We start from the raw sequence: 22,574 nt of genomic DNA on the forward strand, positions 1-22,574 counted from the left end.
ACAGGCAAAAAACTGTGAAAAGGGACTTCACAAAAGATAGCCCAATGGCCAATAAACATGAAAGTGTTCAATCTTATTAGTCATCAAAGTAGTGCGAGTAAATCATGGCATAACACTATATACACACCTAACTGGTTATATTAGCGAGGCTATGGGACAACAGGAACTAATATACTTCTGGCTGGAGAGAAAACTGGTACACTCACTCTGGAAAACTCTAAATCTTACCCAGCGACTCCACTCTGAAGTATATGCCAACCAAATGCATGCATATGTAATCAAGATATGTCTACAAAAAACTTCATATTAGCATGATTTGTAATAACCAAAAACCTGGAAACCACCTCAAATGTCTATCAACCACAGAATGGATAAAAAAAATCACGGTACAGTCACACGCTAGAATATTATACAGAAATGAGAACAAATGAATTACAGCTGCATGCAACATGAAAGAATGTCAGAAACATGAATGCGTACAGCAAAAGAAGGCAGACACAAAAGAATCTAATTCCATTTGTAGGACATTCAAAAATGGGCAAAACTACACAACAGTCTTGAAAGCTAAGATGGCAGTTACCTTTTGGCAGGAAAAGAGTGTCGTGACTCGTAGGGAGCCCCAAGGGATCTCACGAGTTCTGGCATATTCCAACTCTGGATCTGGTTATTGGTGACACGGGTATTTGCGTTCTAACAATACATGAGGTGTACATTTATGTCTGGTGCCCCTTTCTGTATTTCTGTAGCATTTACATAAGTGGTTAACAAAATCTTTATGTCATGCTCACATCCCTCTCACATTCCCCAAAATATTATTAAAAATTAAATCTTCTTAAATTAATGGTAAAATTAGGTGCTTCTAGTTAGTATACACAACTACATGCAAAGAAGATATATTTACTTAATACTAGGTATTTTCTTCATGAAATAAAAAATTCTCAGAATGAAATAAAGAAAACAAAGCTTACTTCAAACTTGGAGATTGGCTATCATTCCCAAACACATGAAGTAAGTGTGTGATTTTTGGTGAAGACTATCATTGTAATGAAAATACTGTAAGAATTTGGAACTATAGTTTTTAATAGTTTTTTGGTAGCTATCTACATTCTTTTACCATTTTATAATAGTGGATGTCAAATTAGGTTCGTAGGAAAAAATCCTGTGTCTCATTATAGTAAATTAATGACAGGTTACCTCGTAAGTTTACTTTGTAAAACAAGAAAACCTTAAAAAACGTCATCTAGAACAAATACTGCAACTTACCTGAACTTACAAACCGAGGCACAGAACATTTAAGACTGTATTCATGGAGCCTCCAGAAATATCTCAGTGGCTTAAAAATCTGTCACCAGAATTTTAAAATCAAATAAAACTTTCTGCTACGATGTAATCTTATTTGCTGTAAGCATCCTTGAACTTTGTAGTTGGGAGCTCACATATACTACTGCTGGAACTACTCAGTGATTTATTCCAATGGCATCATTATTATTAACCCTCATCAAAAAAAAATCCTAAATTGAAGCTTTAGCAGCAAGTTTTAAAAAGAGTATTTCTTATCACTCATAATGCACGTGAAATGTTGCTGTGGACGCTTAAAACAAAACAAAACAAAACAAAACATTCTATCAGGCTATAAGGTGTTGCAGCATCTTAACAATTTTACGGAACAAATTAGATGATGTGGTTTAAAGAGGCGACCAGCAAGGCAATTTTAAGCCAACTCTTTCCCACGTAAATGTCGTACTTTCAAAGATATAAATAACTAATACCCTCCTTCCAACCTCATTTTAATTCTTAGACTTGTAAGGCACATAAAAGTTATTATTCTCGGGGCACCTGGGTGGCTCAGTCGGTTGGGCGTTTGGGCGTCCGACTTCCACTCAGGTCATGATCTCACAGTTTATGAGTTCGAGCCCTGCATCGGGTTCTGGGCTGACAGCTCAGAGCCTGGGCCTGATTCAGATTCTGCGTGTGTCTCTCTCTCTACTCCTCCCCTGCTTGCACTCTGTCTCTCTCTCCCCCAAAATAGATAAACATTAAAATTTTTTTTTAAAAAGTTATTATTCTCATTTTTAAAATGGGAACAAGAAAATACATTTGCCACATATGAATTTATGGGGGAAAAAAGAAAATATATTTGAGAGATGGGCACAGGATCAACACTCAGTTATCTTTTGTTCTTTCTTTCTTCACTATGTCAAGCTAATTCTTCAGGCTTAAAACACGTAACAGATTGGGAAATTAAAAAAAGATGTTGATTTTTAAGTTTATTACTAATCTTTATTCATGGAAATAAAGTAGCCATTAGCATTAAGCACATTTCCTAGGATGGTATACAATCATTTATAGGTTAAGATTTTGGCGTTTAAGATATTAAACATCTTATAAATTTAATTATTAAAATATAATAAATTCAACTGTGTCTCCGACTTATACTGGCCATGACACTCTGCATAGTGTGCAGTGCCTGAATCTGAACAGGAGAAGCGCACAAGTATCACGATGACCTCTTTCTAAAGTTGCTCCCGTACCATTTTTGGACACTGGGTTAATGGTTTGAGAACTGCATTACACTACATTTATAAGCAAACCAGAAAACTTTTATTCGGAGTAGTAGCTAAGAAAGCAGCTTTTTAATGGAGACTGAACAAAGTAGGGAAAGTGTGAGATAAAATAGGTATCCCTTAGGAAATAATCTCAATAGTTCAAAATCTCTCATAAAATCTTGTTAAAATGGAGGCAACATTAGTTGAACATTTGACAGATATGAAAATAACTCTCAATAAGAATCTTGCCTGATAATTTTAGATTCTGGATTATAACTTCCAGTTGCAGACGTAAATTTCCAAAGTGTATATATTAGGTCCAAGTGAACCTAATATGTAGTGGTGCTAGGTGATCCTTCACCTTTTAGAAGTTCTTGAAAATAAAAATAGTATACTTATGATTCCTTCATAAAAGTGTCCCTTAAACCTTCAAAGTAGCTTGGCTTATACCAGAAGATAGTATATTCTTCCACTTCTATCCTTCTATTTTTCACTTATCGTATATAAGTACTCATGACGACAGACCTGTGAATTCTGCTTTGAAAGGACGAACATTGCTGCTCGGAATTCCCAACTTTTACTCCAAGTTGGATCCCAGCTATCAGCAATACTTTGATGAACCCGCCGTCAAAGCAGTAAAAACTGAAGGCATGAAATTAGTATCTAAAAATCCAAGTATAGCTTGATCTATAAAAATTATGTGTTGTAATCCTGACCTATGACAGCAAAGGCCATATAAAATATATTCAGAGACTAATGTCATGAACATAAAAGGTTTATATTTTTATATATCTATATATAGATATCTATATCTATCTTCTATATCTATCTATATCTAGATATCTAGATATCTATAGATAGATTTTCCCTAACAACTTAAAAATCAATTTCTAAAAACTGGCTTACCATATCAGGCGGGTGTCCAAATTCAGCATTACCTTATCTCTTCTTAAAGATAAGTTGTTATACAAACATTAAAAGTGCAGTAAGCTAAACACAAAAGAAAGCAAAACACCCCTGGTTTAGCAGAGCTAAAGTTAATAAATAGAGTGCTAAATGATGTAAAAACGTGGGCACCAGAAGAGAGCTTCAAATAACAATGAATGAACATTATAGCCCAAAGAAAGAAGCAGAAAAATCTGTCAGGTTGTGTTCACGTGATTTTTTTTCAACACCACTGTTGCCACACTTCACAGGCCCTATCTTCTGACAAAATCTATCAATGCCAACTTAAGACCAAGACATTCTGAATAGATATTTAGCAACATGACGTTTGGCTTACTGCCCAAGGTGGTTAGAAAAGTAAGTTCAGTCCACATGCTACAAAGGCTTGAGTTAACTTGGAAAAACAAACAACAAATATTATCGTGGCTACAGAGCAAGAATTCACATTAAAAAAAGAAAGATTTGGCATTTATTATGGAAACTTCCCAGTACATCCTAAAGGCATACTGAACAGGCCAGTAAAGAAAAAGTGATGATGCATCAGCGATGACCGAGGCAGAAGCAGCGGCCATGACCGAGATGTACTCGGCTATATGAAATGAGAGCCCACAGATCGACAGAGAAATATTCTGATTTGTCAACTATATGACACCCTATTTGCCCTTACTAATTCCATTAAGATTACCAGGATTTGCAAAGTGGGACTGGCAAAAATGGTTCTGCCAGAATTCAACTCAAAAGCCCCAACCAAACAAGAAAATTAGCTGACATTTAAGGTAGCCTCAACAAAATGTGTGCGATTTCTCCTCTACCATTCATATTTTAATTTTCTTTCTCAGTCCTTAAAAATAGTAGCTGGAATTTCCAAAGCTTTAAGACCACACATTTCTTATTTATCTCCTCTCTGAATACAGTAAACACTGAAACGTAACACAACTTGTTAACAGTATCACTTAAAACACCGTTCTGACACAACTCAGGATCTGCTTCTTGCCTTTTCAAACTGGTGGTGCTATTGTGCTCGACAAATAGTTGCTTTTGCTTGTGGCGATCTGGTCCTTGGACAACCTACTCACAACGTAGCGGACTGTGACTCTAAAGTCTACCTCATTTCTCAGAATCGTCAGTGGTACTTTACCTGAATGTGTAAGAACGTGGAAGAGAAGGAGCTTGCTTCCAAGATGAACTTTCTAATACTCACAGTTTGAAACGGTTTGGAATGGTTGATCACATTTTTAAGATCTAACTCCGCACACTCACTCATATGGAGGTAGTAGATGCCTTTGGTGAATCACAAGGGCTGCCCTAGTACACGCTTCTCTCAGTCTGCTCACCAAATCTAAATCAGCTCCACCAATGGAAACGAATTTCAAGTTTCGGTTCACAGTAAGTATACAATCAAGTCTTACAATCAAATTAAGAGTTATACCACCTGAATTCTGGAGCAAAGAGAAAACAAAGTTATATGTAGGAGCTACGATCATGGTTTAACACTTATAAAAAAATTTAAAAAAAAACAAAAAGCAAGAACAATGTAGTTAACATCTTGGGTCCGACGTACAGTGTGATATTATCACAACTGTTCTGTCAGTGTAAGAGCTGAATCATTTTCTATGTTGAGAAAATATACATACATACTACCATTTTTCTATCAAAGACATATACCTCTCATAGAAATACATCCTCACAGGAAACACTGATTTTACATTAAACTGGTTTTTTTTAAACAATTTTGCATTGAATTACAATAAAATCACAACTCATTGTTGTAAATTTTAAATTACAGACGTTTACACAGAGAATTATACTAATATACAAGAGCACTTCAATAAGAACCGGATGAACAACGTTTAAAGTAAAAAGAATTTTTATAACCAAGCTGTACGAACATTAGGGGGCTTAGGTCTTAGCAACAGGCCACTGGATGTGTCAAAAACTGGTCGCTCACTCTTACAACTGAGACCACTGGTAGCACTGGATGTTCTAGAAGCTCCTCCTGAAAATATATGAAGAACAAGAAATAATTTTATTTAAACTAAATACATCCATTAACCCTTGACAAACTTCCTCTCCTAATTTAAAGTTCAGAATAAATTTTTCTTCCCTATCTCACATGAATTTTTAGTAGTTTAGTATGATTCTCAAACAGGAATGCACTTCAGAACTCCCTGTGGAAATTAAAAATAATAAGAAACATGCCCGGACTCTACACTGGGGGGGGTTCGGATTCAACAGATTTGGGATAGGAATACATGTTTTAAAAAGCTGCTCAAATGATTCAAGCGATAAAAGAAGCCACTTTATGTAACTATTTACAAATGTGTTCAAGAAATAATTAACCATGTTCAAGGCATAATGCCGAGTATGAATTACTGGATTAAGACCCTATGTCAGTCAATGACTATAGCAAGGAAGTGATGCTCGAAGAATGAGATGAATGAATGGACTCACCAGTCATTTGAGTGTTTAAGACTCACAAGAGCACTGGGAAGTTGGGATGTCATAGGTGGTTACAGCTCTCTTCTAACATTGGCTTCTCTCTCGCTCTTTTTTTTTTTTTTTTTTTTTAATTTTTTTTTAACATTTATTTTTGAAGGACACAGAGTGTGAGCAGGGCAGGGGCAGAGAGAGAGGGAGACACAGAATCTGAAGCAGGCTCCGGGCTCTGAGCTGTCAGCACAGAGCCTGACCTGGGGCTGGAATTCACGAGCAGTGAGATCATGACCTGAGCTGAAGCCGGGTGCTTAACCCAGTGAGTCCCCCAGGTGCCTCGGCTTCTTTTTTTATGGTTTAGAATGCACACATGGAGCGACAGCATAAACTTCCTGTGTCACACACCCTAGCACGAGGTGGCCACTCCATGCTACATTCTGTGGGACGCACCACTAGCTGGGTGTGTGTTGATCACAGGTCAAGCATTAGGACGGATTATATGTGATGACTCTACAGACTGCTGATTCCTGTTTTAGTCAATCAGTGAGGAAGACAAAGCACATATAGGGGCTGGAGGATATTACCAATCATCCTTAGCTCGTTAGGGGGAATGTCTCAGCCACTTTTAAACAGCGTTATCTATTCATTTCTTCCTCTAACAAATGTAATAAAATGTCTACTACTGAAGACACTATTGATATTTTCAACCGTTTTTCTTGTTTCTTTCCTGTGCTACCATTACATGCTGTGAGTGAAACCTGAAGTTGAGTGACCTGACACAAGAGAAGAGCATACTAGTGAAAAATAATACAATGCCTTCCAGAAGTCAGCCATTTTCAAACTCCATCCAAGAACATAAGTTATATTTTTTAAAAAGGATAAAATATACACACAAGAACAAAATAACTCTGAGCATGCTTACTTAACGGGCTATACTGGCCAAGAGTTGATCTCACTCGTCTGGTGGATGGTGATGAGCTGAGATAACCCATATTGCGATGATAGTCCATCAGTTGTTCAGAGCGTTTCATACCAACTGTTGGTTTCACAGATTCAAGTCTTTTCAATAAAGCCTTCATTTAAAGACAATCAATGCAAAAGTCAATGTTAGATAGAAGTAAGTGATAGCAATAACTCAGGAAAACAACAGCAGTAAGTTTTTAAAAAGGCACTTTAAAATATTTAATTCCAGCACGGTTAACATAAAGTGTTGTATTAGTTTCAGGTGTAGAATATAGTGATTCACCAATTCTGTTATTTGGTGCTCATTATGATAAACGTACTGTTAATCCCCTTCACCTATTTCACCTGTCCCCCCACCTCCCCTCTGGCAACCATCAGTTTGTTCTCTATAGTTAAGAGTCTGCTTTTTTGTTTGTCTCTTTTTTCCCCCCTTTGTTTGGTTTCTTAAATCCCACATGGAAGTGAAATCATATGGTATTTGTCTTTATCTGACACACTCAGCATAATACTCCCTAGCTCTATCCACGTTACAAATGGTAAGATTTCATTATTTTTAATGGTTAAGTAATATTCCATTGTATATATACCACGCCTTTCTTATCCATTCATCTATTGATGGACCCTTAAGCTGCTTCCATAGTTTGGCTATTGTAAATAATGCTGCAATAAATATAGGGGTACAGATATCTCTTCAAATTAGTGTTAAATCAGTAAATACTTAATAGAAATTTATGAAATAAAGATTTTAAAATCACTTTTGAGATGCTATGTGAAAAAATATTTCAAATAATATACTTTCAGGAAAATCTAAGGGTTTGGGGCACCTGGGTGGCTCAGTTGGTTAAGCCTCTGACATCAGCTCAGGTCATGATCTCACAGTTCATGAGTTGGAGCCCCGCATCAGGCTCTGTGCTGACAGCTCAGAGCCTGGAGCCTGCTTTGGATTCCGTGTCTCCCTCTCTCTCTAACCCCTCCCCTGCTCATGTTCTGCTCTCTCTCTCTCCAAAATAAATAAACATTAAAAAAATTTTTTAGGAAAATCCAAGGGTTTCACCTATCCTATAAAACCAGTATGGTTTTAACAACTGATCACAGGCACATCTCTCTTTTATGTCAGGTTACAATGTTTGGAAAGGTGCTATAAATGGAAATGCATGAAATGTGATTTTCTCAGAGAATGGACAAAATGCTAAAAGCCCAGTGTGTTCGTTCAACCTAGACATCACCACAAACCTATCTAAGCTACTATCAATTCTATATATGACTTTAGAGCACTGGCTTTCTAGCTGTTTACTTTCCAGTTGTGCCCCAACTGGACACTGAGGAGAGGCCAAGGGGGTGGCCTCTCAGGTCTCCCGCTCCCAGTTTCTACTGGTCCATCTGTGCTCTCCATGTTGCCTGTTTCATATACTAAATATTCTGCATAAAATCTAGTTTGGAAGAAAAAAGTTTTTACTCTTAAGTTTGAAAATCATCTACTATAACTTTTAAATAGATATATAAACCAACTAGCCAAGGCAACATAATATCCAGTAACATTGTATTTTAATATGATTCCGTAACAGAATCTAATGTGTAAACATTCCTAATTTTATTTTCTTTCCTCATATTTTAAAAGGTAGAAAGTTTGTTTCATTTTCAAAGGTATCATAGAGAAGGGAATATCTGAGCAGACCAAATGGATCAAGGAATTGATCTATGATTGTTTTATTATCTCTTTATCGAGTTAAACTATCTCTGTAGCAAGTTGATCTTTATTTGAAAAGAGAATGCTTGTTCAGCACTCAGATTCCCATTAAAAAACCAGCCTCTTGAATTCAGTCACAGGACAAATTTTTTTCTGCACGCCTTGTTTTTCCTTCTGCCTCAACACTGTTTTCTTTTTATTATGGCAAAGAATACATAAAATTTACCATTTTTACCATTTTATCAATTTACCATTTTAAGCTTACAGTTCAGTGGCATTTAGTATATTCACATCACCGTGAACCATGACCACCAACCATATCCAGAACTTTTTCTCAACTTTGTGTTTGCTCTCATCAGCTTCACCCTCACCCTTCTATTCTGACTGGTGTTCTGAGTAACTCCAGAGAAGTGATAGATGGTAGTAGAACAAGTCAAAATACTCCAGAGAGCTGTTTAGAAAAGGGAGAAGGAAGGTGTTACAGAAATAAATGGAACCTGGAGACAAACGGCAGCGATCTAGAGCACATGAAGCAGGACACCGACCAAATGAGAGATCTCGGCCTGCCAGCTCTTTGTGGCATGAAGTGGCCTTTCTCAGTTTTTACCTTCTAAGGCTAGAGCACACCTAACTCCCTCGGGAGGCCAGACTCAACTAGAGCTAACGGTTTTCTCTGCTGAGCCCAGACTTACAATTTAAACATGGTTCCGTCTGTAAAGTCTATGGTCTTGCCATCACAAGACCATATGTGGTCTTCTTCTCACCGTACATAGTGAGGCTGTATATTTTAAGGGCAAAACCTCCTAGGATTATACCTTTTCTACCTACAGTTTGTAACTGCTCTGAGTTGTGTAAGACACTGGAAGGAACAGAAGAAAAAATATAAAATATTGCCCGTCATTTATAGTTTGCATAAGAAGAGAATACTCTTGCATGCCCGAGTGAGACATTTATAAGTGAGTAAGAAACTTCCTACGTATCACACCATGTACTCTGCGAGGCAGGGCATCATTTGCCATGTCATCTGATTATCCTATTAACTACCCTCTGGGCTGTGGGGGGGACAGGACAGAAAATTTATTTTCAGTTAACTACTAATTTTGGTTTTTTGCTAGTAGAAGCCTCACTATTTTTTGGATAAACTAATTTCCTAAATTTGTTTATTTGGCTAGCTAGGTTTTTCTTTTTTAAATTTTAAGAAAACTGTGACGCTTATTCATCAGATATAAAACATATAAAGCAATATAATCAAAATCAATTCTGAAATAATTTGACAATAAGGCAAAGAATAAACTCATTTTGTTGTCCTGATAGGTCACTTATCAAGTTTACAGGCAGAAACTTTGGAAAACGAGAGAGAGATCAGCTATCTAAATTACATGGAACTATATCATTTGTATGTCATGAATAAGTTAAGCAGAAGTTAAAGGGATGATTTCTACTAGAAACAGCTCTTGCTTATAGAAACTATCAAAATATGAAGTAGTGATTACTGTATAAAGTGTAAAATCAAAAGTAGATACATTTTAATCTAGTGAATAATTTAGTACTTCTGGGTAAAACTTAAAAAATGACAGTTCAAAATATTTTAACATTTGCATCAGAGTGAACAAAAATGTAAGCTATCTAGTCAGAAAGACGTGCATTTAAATCCTGGCTCTTCCAATGATTATATGACCGTATGACTTGATGTGGGTATTAATGAAATAATCTCCAAGAGTCAGTTTTAAGCAGTTAATTGAGATAATGCATATAGAATGCTCACAGCAGTCCCTGGCATTTGGTACAGAGTTATCAAACATTAATGCTACCATTCATATTGCTTTGTATTATTTTCTAGTTTTTTGACATGCACTAACTAGTATTACCTTCCTAGCTATGTTATATATTATATGACAGGACAGTATTTTACAGACATTTTTATATTCCTTCAGTGTCTTACACAGATCACAGCAGACACTAAATAAATATGTTTCATGAATTGAGAAATGATAAGAATGGATACTTATATTTCAATTTGTGGTTTACAAAATCCTAGTATTTTCAATCTTAGAATCTGCTACTCAAATCAAATCCTAATAATGAATCCCAAATAGTTTGTCCAAATATTTGTTTTTCTATTTAGGAAGTATTCTTTTTGGAAGGAAAACTAACCCAACCTGAATCCTGTCCATCTCTGGAAACAGAAAAGTTAAAACAAATGAATGACTAATGTGTTAATGATTTCTGCAGTTGTCAGCAGAGGGGAGGTGCTTCATTGTTTCTAAAGTGATAAAGCAAAGACCCCGAAGGACATTAAAGAGTAACAAGCATCCTACAGTCAGGGAAAACCAGGATTGTTCTTTCTATTTTTCTATAACTGAAGCCACCCTTAGTTATCATTAGCTTTCTTTCTTGTATGAAAGGAGACACAGACAATAACCAGAGAAGGAAGAAAATCAGACAGAGTGAACTATAAATTATTTCAAGATCTTACGAATCACACTTGAATTCTTATACTAGGTATGAGCTTTACCATAAAAAATTTTTTTAATGTTAATTTTTGATGGAGAGAGAGACAGAGCATGAGTGGGGGAGGGGCAGAGAGAGAGGGAGGCACAGAATCGGAAACAGGCTCCGGGCTCCGAGCTGTCCGCACAGAGCCCGACGCAGGGCTTGAACTCACAGACCATGAGATCACAACCATGAGCCGAAGTCGGACACTCAACCAACTGAGTCACGCAGGCGCCCCTATATGAGCTTTACCATAAATCTTCATCTTTGTGACAACGTATCACTCTCCCCTTGATAGTTTTCACATTCTATCTAAGAGGTCTAAAATTCCTCCTCTGGGGCGCCTGGGTGGCTCAGTCGGTTGAGTGGCCAACTTCGGCTCAGGTCATGATCTCGCGGCCCGTGAGTTCGAGCCCCGCGTCGGGCTCTGTGCTGACCGCTCAGAGCCTGGAGCCTGTTTCCGATTCTGTGTCTCCCTCCCTCTCTGACCCTCCCCCGTTCATGTTCTGTCTCTGTCTCAAAAATAAATGTTAAAAAAAAAAGAAAAAAAATTTTAAAAAACATAAAATAAAATAAAATAAAATAAAACAAAATAAAATAAAATAAAATAAAATAAAATAAAATAAAATAAAATAAAATAAAATAAAATAAAATAAAATAAAATTCCTCCTCTGGACTAGCAAAGAACAGAAGATGGAAGGAGGATTCTACCTTTCATTTAATGTTTTTAAGAATGACCTACATTTTCTGAATTTGTATATGCATTACTTTTATTTTAAAAATATTTTAACAAAAAAAAAATATTTTAACAGAAGAATTCCTGAATGGAAGATTATGTTCTACTTTACTGCCTACTTTCTCTGGATTTAAAACTAATTACATACATATGTATGTGTGTGTGTATTCTCAGAAAGTTAAAAAAAAGAAAAACAAGTTAATTCCATTTGAACTCTAGGCTCTAATCCTTATCTATTCCTTACGGAATCTTACTTCTTCCCTAATCTTGCTTCGAATACTCACCTCCCCTCATCCTCTTCTTTCACATACAAAGAAGGCAACTGACATACATTTAAATAATGAAATAATCTCCAGGTGCCTGGGTGGCTCAGTCCTGACTTGGGCTAGGGTCGTGATCTCACGGTTCACGAGTTTGAGCCCCACATGGGGCTCTGTGCTAACATCTCAGAGCCTGGAGTCTGCTTCAGATTCTGTGTCTCTCTCTCTCTCTCTCTCTCTGCCCCTCCCCTGCTCACGGTCTGTCTCTCTCTGTCTCTTAATAATTAATAAGTGTTAAGAAAAAAACATGAAATAATCTCATTTCTTTTAGACAGCAAAGCGAAATATAAATACCCTTACTCACCTGATCACCCTCTCCTTCTGCTAAGATTATTGTGGTACTCTTTCATAAAAATAGGATTCATATTATACTCAAATGAATTAAGGACATATGGCTTAATGAGAGTATTTCAAAATCCACGAATTTAAAAATGAGACCCATTTTTGGAAATTCACAAATTTTAATCGAGTCTATGTAGGGTAGCAAGCATGCCCTCTACTAGATAAAATTACTTTTTCTTTATTATTCCTTTTATTTGTTTCCTTTTTGAATGAGAAGGAAAGGTAATATTTGCCTCCTGAAACATAATGAAAATTGTGAACTTCACCAGAAGGATTAACAGTATGCTTTTAACTCTGAAGCACAGGACTCGATTTTATACAGGATCTTTGCCTTCCTGTTCTACCCACTCAGCACAGCACTATTTCTTTGTTTTGGATTATGTCACTCTAAACAGCCTCTGGACTACCAGCAAGCTAAAGTACTGGAACAGAACTCTTCAGTCATCGTGCCTGTTGGCCGTCTGATTGGTCTCTGTCACTGGAGATACAGGAATGAAGGAAATACAAATCATAAACATTTAGAGGTAATGGACCCTGCCTGTGCACTACATCTGACACAGAAATAACTACGAGCGTGCGTGGGTGTGTACACGTGTGTATGCATGCATGTATTTTGATTATGAAGAGGCTAGCAAACAGATTAAAAAATATACCAGCTCACACAGAGGAACTATTAGAGCTAATGCAGATCTAAAGAAGCATTTGGAAGGTGGCAGATTATAAAAGCCATATGCAAAAATTAACAGTTTACAAGAGCAAACAGAAAATGTAATAAAAAAATTCATGCACAGGGTCTCCTGGGTGGCTCAGTCGGTTAAGACTCTTGATTTTGGCTCAGGTCATGATCTCACGGTTCCTGAGTTTGACACGCCACATCGGGCTCTGCATTGACAGTGTGGAGCCTGCTTGGGATTCTCTCTCTCTGCCCCTCCCCTGCTCCCTCGCTTTCTCAAAAAATAAATAACCTAAAAAAAAAAATTAAAATTTCATGTACAAAAGCACAGAAATACATAGTTTTGAAGAAAACCACAAAACTTTACTAAGGAAGGGGCACCTGAGTAGCTCAGTCGTTTAAGCATCCGACTTCAGCTCAAGTCATGATCTCATGGTCTATGAATTCAAGCCCCGCATCAGGCTCAGTGCTGACAGCTCGGAGCCTGGAGCCTGCTTCAGATTCTGTGTCTCCCTCTCTCTCTCTGCCCCTCCCCTGCTCACACTCTCTCTCAAAAATAAACATACATTTTTTTTTTTTTTAATTTACTAAGGTAGAATATAAGAAAGCTTGAATAAATGGAAAGACATACCATAAGAAGATAATATTTTAAGACCGCCAAACACTCTCCAACTAAAACATAAATTTGACATACTTCTAATGGAAATTTACAATAGAATTAAAAAAAAATTTTTAAGTTTATTTTTTTATTTAGAGAGACAGAGACAGCATGAGTGAGGGAGGAGCAGAGAGGGGGAGAGAGAATCCCAAGCAGGCTCCATGCTGCCAGCACAGAGACTTATATGGGGCTTGAACTCATGAAATCACAAGATCATGACCTGAGCTGAAACCAAGAGTCGGATGCTTAACCGACGGAGCCATTCAGGTACCCCTAGAATTTTTTTAAAAAAAGAAAAAATAAACAGTCATTATGAGGAATAACTGTAGAAACAGTCAAGAAAAGTTTTGTTTTGGTTTAGAGAATGAAGTGTTAAACATAAATGTAGATGATAAACTCTCCAAACAATAACATAATAAATGATATTTTATAATGAATTGTTTATTTTCCTATTCAGCTTGAAGTTACTTTTTTCACTTCTGCATGAATTAGTACTTGATTTAGAGCTAAATGTCCAAGGCCACTAACCACAGCATTTGAAATATGGCCAGACTGAGATGAGCACTCAATGGAAAATGTATAACAGATTTCAAAGACTTGGTACACAAAAAAGAAAAAAAATATCTCATCATTAATTTTTTTACATTGGTTACATACTTTAAAATGTAGTATTTTGAATTTACTCAGTAAATAAAATAGTTTATCAGAATCTCATCTGTTTCTTTTGACCTTCTTAATATGACTACTAGAAAATTGTGAACGATTCATGTGGCCCACATTTTATTTCTACTGTTCTCAAGTATACTAGTAAGATCTTACTATCAAATGGGACAAAAATATTGCTCACATATACAAACTACTAAGTGTATGTAAAAAGAGTAAAACTGGTAATTTTCCACTGTTTATTAAAATAGCTGTAATGTACAACTGATTTCAGGGATGACCGAAGCTGTAAAAAGAGGCTGCTGATAGTTTTCATCCTAGTCATACATGGAATTGTCACTCTACACGAATGGTTTCAACTGTTCAAAAGTAAACCCGGCTTCTGCAAAAAGATAAAACACAGAACTGCCATATGATCCAGCAATTCCACTCTTGGGTATACGCTCAAAGGAACTGAAAGCAGAGACTTGAACAGACATTTATGTATCAGTATTCGCTACAAAATTACTCACAAACAGCCAAAAGGAGGAAATAACCCAAGTGTCCATCAACATGTGAACGGATTTTCAAACTGCGGTGCACACATATAATGGAATATTATTCAGCCAGAAAAAGGAATGAAGCTCTGGCACGTGCTACACCATGGATGGACCTTAAAAACATTCTGAGTGAAATAAGCCAGACACAAAACCATGAATATTGTCTTATTCCATTTACATGAAACGCAGATTAGGCAAATACAGAGAGACAGAAAGTAGATTAGAGGTTACTTGAGGGGAAGGGGGAAAAGAGGGTTAATAGGTACAGGGTTTCTATATGGACAATAAAGGTTTTGGCAACAGTGATAGTTCCACTGAACTGACCACAAAAAAGAGGTAAAATGGCACATTTTATATCTGTTTTACTACAACTTAAAAAAATTAGTAAGACACCAGAACCCATTGAATTGTACCCTAAATGATTATGGTATACGCACTGTATCTCAAAAAGCTGTTAAAAAAAAAAAAAAAAGTAACCCCAAAGCTAGGTAACTCGCATATGATTCTGCTACCTGCCTGACCTTGAACAATCCCAACGTCCCAATCAGAGTCTCATTTGCTCCTCCACAACAACAGTAACTATGTCATTAGGGTGCTGTGAGGATGAAATGACCTAAACTTTGTAAAACAGGATACACTATGAACTACTTGTGAAAGAGGCTCCAGAGTCATGCAGGAGAGTCAAAATAAACAAAAAAGGCAAACCCAAATGTTCAGGACATAATTTCAAATCTTCCTAAGTCATGGATGAATCTTAAACAATTGCCACGGTCACGTGCACAGAGTTGGCATGTAGCTCACTGCCCACAGCCTCATTTCAGCTTGCTCTGTTGCCACCTACCTGTTGCCACATGCCCGTAAGGGTTTAAGACTTTACTGGTTTTTGTAAATACACCATCCCAGCAACCCGGCTCTTGAGGTTAGTGACAACAGTAAAAATTTCTACAAGTGTTAGTACAAGTTCAGGTAAGCACATGGTCAAACAGAACCGTATGGGTGACGAAATACAATGAGGATGAATTCTGGAAACCGTTTTAATAATTTTAATAATAGCTTTATCAATTATCTTAGCTCTGAATTTATGTGCCCATTAGGGTCTAATTTTGGTTTAAGACACTACCTGTGTTTAAAATCTTGGCTCAGCCATTTACTCACCAGCTCTGTGTCCCTGGGCTAATTATTTAATCCCTTTAGATCTCTGTCGTGTCATCAGTAAAATGTGAATAAAAACAGTACCTACCTGAAAGATTACTGTTAGGATTCAATAAGCTTATATTTGGAGACACTTAGAGCAATGCCCGGCATTTAGGTAAGAGCCCAGTAAACACCAACAATTGTTATGAATGGAGTTTTATGAAGAAAATGATATGAGTAATAGTTTTTAATGTGAAGATTTTCAACAGTCCCTATATTCCTTGGAACATCACAGTTTAGTTATCTGATTCTTAATATCTGATTCTTAATTCAAGGAGCAGATCACCAAAATTTCACCTCTTTGAGATGTATTTATCCTTTAAAATAAATAATATGTAAATTGTTTCGGCCTTCAAGGATACAATAAAGTAAAACAGATTTGGCTAGTGACTGAATACTTCACAAAAGATACGTGTATCTGACCCCTGGAATGCCACTTCCTACACTACTGCAGAGATTTAACACACCTGGCCAAATAATACAGCTTTCAGTAATTTCATCTAACGTTCCCTCAAAATCTAGCTTGATGACCAAAAAAAACCAACAAAAAACACCTACTGTACCTTCCAGCTCGTGGCTCATCATGTATTTCACACCATACACATCCATACTTACTTTTATATAATTATGAAAATGTGGGTGTATCTGATTTCCTGTCAGTTGGCCTTATAAATCATTACCATTTATTTTCTTTGATGACTAAAAAATTTTAGTTACTTACCAAATTTTCTCTTTCAATCCTTTGTTGTTCCCTCTGCCTGTTGAGGGCACTGTGATATAACTTAGGGGGATGAACAACGGATCTTCTAGGAATCGTACTTCTGCTTCCTGATTTTTCAGCCTGTCTTGAGAGTTCTTTCAAAAGCCTCTGATTTTCCCTATCAATCTGTCTCACCTCCTCTCTTGTGAAAGAGTAGTTTTTCCTTGGTGCTACTGAAGGCTGATCAAAGTGGTGTCTTTGCGGTCCTTTTTTATCTAATTGCAGAAAAGCTAGAGAAGCGAACAAGACAAGGAAAGATAACTGAACAAGGCACATGGCAACGTGACGGCACAAACTGACGCTTCAGCTCTTAGAAATGGAGACTATGTTAAGTCATGAAAAGGCATGTATGAAATAATGACATCCATACTACAACTATGTAGGAAAAAAATCAGAGGCAGCCTAGAGTTTCACATTTGGTTGGGTTCTTTGGGAGTAAAAACTATACATTCAACCGTAAAAATATTTTAATAAGAAATGTAGACGTCTCCCTAAGGCAGCCTAGTAGCTGGGGGAGGTTAGAAACCTCTGGTTGAGTGCACCAAATACACAAATGTAATACAATACTTCAATTGAGACAGTTTGTGAGTTGGAGGGCATACTTAGAAAATAAAATGTTCTCGGGGTGCCTGGCTGGCTTAACATGTAGAGAGGATGTGACTCTTGATCTTGGGGTCATGAGATGAAGCACCACATTGGGTGCAGAGATTATCCAAATAAGCAAATAATCTTAAAAATAAATAAATAAATAAATAAATAAATAAATAAATAAAGTCCTCAGCAATGACTGATGGAAACAATGGCTAACAACTGGCAAAAAACAAACCCAGAATATTCTGAAACTTTCAACTTAATCTGAAAATACTTTATGGTCTTAATATTGACATTAAAACAAATACTTCTACAGTAAAAATCAAACATTTTATTCCTAATTTAACATAAGTCAAAATGAATACATCATATAAAAGGAGTTTTTAACCAATAAAAATATTTTGCATACTATTGTTATCGAATGAAATTTTACCAACATGCTTAATTCTTAAATTTCACCAATTTTCAGTAAGTGACAATTATTACAAAACACTTGTTAAAAGTTTCTAAAAATACTAAGCTTGCTAAATGTTTCAACTTAACTCTGCACTACCAATGAGTACACTGTATCAGATTAACTGACCGGAACATGTGATTTGTTTTTTACACTATTTTTTTAAAGTAGCTGTTATTTGTTTTTACTTGAGTACCTTTAATTCTTTAACTTCCTCAGCATTTTACACTGTTAAATACACTGTTAAATCCACAGAGACATTTTTTAATCCCCATTTTAAAATGTGACTGGTGCAGAAAAGTCAAATCATTTGAACATGGTCAAAAGAACCAGAAGTCTACCCCCCTATGTTTAAACCAAAGACTATCAAAGATTACAGAAATTAAAAAAAAAAAAAAAAAAAAAGATTAACAGTGGCTTTCTGATACAAAATAAATGAGGGAATTAAAGGTTGGTAATTTGCTGAAAATCATACCAAGTTAATGGTAAACCCGAAGAACACATTTAGAAAGATATAGGTGTGCTGTTCATAATTATCTTCCTTCCAAGAAATGCACATTTTATAGAATTTAATAAGGTTTCTAGATTAATTCTCCCACATATGAAAGCTTTTAAAATTAAATCTTAAAGGGAATTAAAAGCTATTTTCTGAATGGCATTTAAAAAAAAAAGTTTTTAGGGGGCACCTGGGTGGCTCAGTCAGTTAAGCAACCGACTTCAGCTCAGGTCATGATCTCATGGTTCATGGGTTCCAGCCCCACATTGGGCTCTGCTGACAGCGTGGAACCTGTTTCAGATCTCTCTCTCTCTGCCCCTCCCCCACTTGTGGGTGCACGCGCACGCGCTCTCTCTCTGAAAAATAAATAAATGTAAACAAAAACAAAAACATCCTGTAGGGATATTCATGATCCCTATTAAAAAAACCAATGGTATTTTCTTTTTAAAGTTATTCTTTAGGGATGCCTGGGTGGCTCAGTCGGTTAAGCATCTGACTTTGGCTCATGTCATGATCTCAACAGTTTGCAAGTTTGAGTACCACATCGGGCTCCACACTCATGTTGTGGAGCCTGCTTTATATTCTCTCTCCCCCTCTCTCTCCACCCTTCCCTGCATGTGAGCAATCTCTCTTTCAAAATAAATAAACCTAAAAATATAAAGTTATTTTTAAAGGTTTAAAGAAAAAAATCAACACCTGTAGCTGAGAGGTCTCAATGCAAGCAATAACAACTGAATTTATTAAATTTGTCTTCTTCATGAACTTGTCAGATGAGAAATTCTGTGACATTCTTCCCACCCCTTTCCTTTGAATCTGGGCAGGCTTGAAACTGTGTGGACCAAAACAATATAGCCAAAAGTGTGACTTTCAAGGCTAGGCAAAGGAGGAGATGCACCCCCTGTAGCCCCCCAACCTTGTTTGCTGGAATACTTGTACTTGGGCCCCTGAGCCACCCTGTGTCTGACTAGCCTGAAGCTGCCATGTTGTGAGGAAATTGAACCACATAAAGGGGCCACGTGCAGGCATTACGATCCTAGTCTTTCGAGTCATCCTAGGTTGCTGCTTTTACACATCTAAGTTTTGTGTTTTGTTAGCAAAGCAACAATAACTAACACAAAACTGGGTACCAGTAATTGGAGTACTACTGCAATAAAAACCTAAAATACTAGCTTTGAGACCAGAGCTGGAAGGGTCTGGAGGAGACTGCTGATGTAGAGGATGAAGTGACAGAATTTTAGCAAAACTGTTGCCAGTGGTGACTAGGAAAATGGAAAAAATACCCGCCACTGGTGGATTTTGCTAAGTAGATCCCCGTGCAGGATGCGGAGAGTTATTCAAGGTTGATTGTATCCATAATGAAAAAGGAGAGAGAGGAGCTAAAAACAAGAACCGATCAGTTTTCAGTTAAAACACAGAATACAGAAGAACTAGGACTTATGGGGTTCAAAAATATAACTACTACGCCTTCCTAATCTCTCCTGGCAGAAGCCTGTCCCAGGACTCAAAGAGATATGACCGAGGACCCACGAGTGAGGTTCAGCTGCACTTAGACCTGATTTAGACCCTCGATGTCAAGGCTGGGGGTGGGGGATCTTTGAAAAGGAGAATGTATTTTTTGCGTTTGAAGGAATGTAAAGCAGTATGTTGGACTAAAGAGGTTTTGAAACATGTCCATAAGCTACCTGACAGTCCCCCACTTAGGATGGAGGGTATATGTCCCTCCCTCTTAAATCTGGGAAGGCTTATAACCATCTAAACTAAAGGAATGTGGAAGAAATGATGCTATAGGACTAGCATGATCACATTCTGAGGCTAGGTCATAAAAGGGGATGAAGTTACTGTCTTGTTTCCTTCAACATTGTACGTGGAGCCCTGAGCCACCGTGTTAAGAATAAGAAATCCAGCTACACCGAGGCCACCATATGTGAAGAAGTCGGGACCCATGCAAAGTCTGGTCTTTAAGTCATCGCAAGCCCAGACACCTGACAAATCAATAAATCAGCACCCAGCTGATTCCAGTCCCCAGCCATCAAGTCACCCTACCCTGGAGTCTCTCCACACCCCAGTGCTGGGCTAATTGGTTATGTAGCAACAGTAACTGGCATTTCATCACTTTAAATATTGTGTAACAGACAAAACACATGTGGGCGACATTTATCCCATAAGCAAGCAGTTAAGTTTTCTCTGTGTATGATGTAATCAATCAATCAGTCTTCCCCAGCGATTACAGCTCCGTCCATTTCATGATCTAGTTCTGTTTTGCTTTTTATCAATCTCTTTGGTAGATTTGTGGTCAGTTTATTAATGTAAAATACTTCTTTGTCCCTTTAGTGGGACAAATTCACTTCTTGAATTCTATTTTGCATACTGTTAGGATTGACACTTCTATTTTCTCCTTGTTAATACCTGCCTAAGCATATCTTTTTCAAGCCTTTATTTTTCCATTCTTCCTACGACTTAAAATGTCTTTTTAGGTTGGATTCGATTTAAATTCTTAAAGATATTCTGATAGCACCTTCTGGTAAGTTGAAACCACCTACTTATACTGTTTGATCTCTTCCTACAATCTTTTTCATTTTTTTAAAGTTTATTTATTTTGAGAAAGTGAGCAAGTGAGCAGGGGAAGGGCACTGAGAGGGAGACAATCTGAAGCAGGCTCCGTGCTGTCAGTACAGAGCTCAACATGGGGCCTGACGTCACAAACCGTAAGATCATGACTTGAGCCAAAATCAAGAGTCTAACGCTTAACTGACTGAGCCACATAGGTGCCCCATCTTTTTTTTAAATACTTTTTTTGTTATTTTTTCCCATTGTTTCCCCTTTAGAAAGATTGTTAATTTTTTTTCCCTCTAATACACTGCAAATCAAATATTCTAATTACATCCTTCTAGAAGTTATGTTTTTTGGTCTCAGGACCTTTTGCACACCTAAAGATTATTGAGGACCCCAAAGAATGTTTATACGAGCTACATCTATCAATATTTACTATGTTAGAAATTACAAGTAGGGGGCACCTAAGTGGCTCAGTCGGTTAAGCGTCTGACTCTTGTTTTCAGCTGAGGTCATGATCCCAGGGTCATGGATCAAGCCCCATGTCGGGCTTGGCACTGATAATGCAGAGCCTGTTTGGGATTTGTTCCCTCTCTCTCTGCCCCTCTGTGGCTCACGATTGCTCTCTCTCAATCAATCAAATAAAATAAACATTAAAAGAAATTTTAAAGTAGGGTGTGTGGGTGGCTCAGTCGGTTGAGGGCCCCGACTCTTGACTTTGGCTCAGGTCATGATATAACAGGCATGAGATAGAACCCTGCATGGGGCTCTGTGCTGAGTGTTGAACCTACTTGAGATTCTCTCTCTCAAAATAAACTTCAAAGTTAAAAGTAAAAACATTTAAAGATCTTCATTTATCTGGAAATAATAAACCAGTCATAGGTTAATAGTTCTTTTACAAAAAAAAAAAAAAATTGCGAGGAGAATGGCAGATTTAATTCTTGCAAATATTTTAACGCCTGCCTTAATAGAAGACAGCTGGATCCACGTCTGCTTCTGCATTCAGTGTAGTGTGCTGTCTGTCACTGTAGTACAGCCCCTAGAAAAGCCACTGTGCACACGAGACAGGAGACTGAGGTAAAAGGCAAATTTGTTTTATTAGCGGAAATAGTGGGGTCCTGCAGCGCTACTCTCCAAAAAAATCACTGAGCTCTATTTCAAGTATTATGTCCTTCATCTACGAGTCTGGTGCCTCTGGCTGATTTTAGCTTTTCTCCAAAGGTACTAATACTTGGTAGGGAGCTGACAATGTCTGAGATTTCCTACTCACCTATCTGAACCTCGTTCGCTGAAGCCTGCCAGTAAAGGGATGAGGTGCTGCCCGGGGGGACGGGGCAGGAGCCACTCTCAGGACAGGCAGCCTCTTCCCCAGGAGTGTAACAGGCCCACGCCCTCCCCTGCAGTAAGGCGCTTGCTTCATTCCCGGGTGGTGCTATCAGCTGAACAGTAAGTGCAACCACTTTCTTCACTCATCAATGCTGCCCTAATCCTAGCTTTCTCTTACATTAGTTGTTCTTCTCAGGATACATCC

At 37.3% G+C, this 22,574-nt stretch overlaps 1 protein-coding gene across 3 annotated transcripts in view; it reads right to left on the reverse strand.

Annotated features, from left to right (window-relative positions):
- Positions 1-3,937: 3,937 nt before the first annotated feature.
- The window catches only part of CFAP97 (cilia and flagella associated protein 97), a 40,188-nt gene continuing 21,551 nt past the window's right edge, over positions 3,938-22,574 (reverse strand). For all 3 annotated transcript variants that reach the window (XM_042982985.1, XM_042982986.1, XM_042982987.1), the window contains exons 3-5: positions 16,914-17,182; positions 6,847-6,997; positions 3,938-5,487 (exon numbers count right to left, since the gene is read on the reverse strand). In XM_042982985.1, the coding sequence (XP_042838919.1) occupies positions 5,360-5,487; positions 6,847-6,997; positions 16,914-17,182 (548 nt within the window). In that variant the 3' untranslated portion in view covers positions 3,938-5,359. The remainder of the gene's footprint in view (positions 5,488-6,846; positions 6,998-16,913; positions 17,183-22,574) is intronic.

The sequence above is a fragment of the Panthera tigris genome, chromosome B1 (assembly GCF_018350195.1).
Source record: "Panthera tigris isolate Pti1 chromosome B1, P.tigris_Pti1_mat1.1, whole genome shotgun sequence".
In the NCBI taxonomy this organism is placed as follows: Eukaryota; Metazoa; Chordata; class Mammalia; order Carnivora; family Felidae; genus Panthera; species Panthera tigris.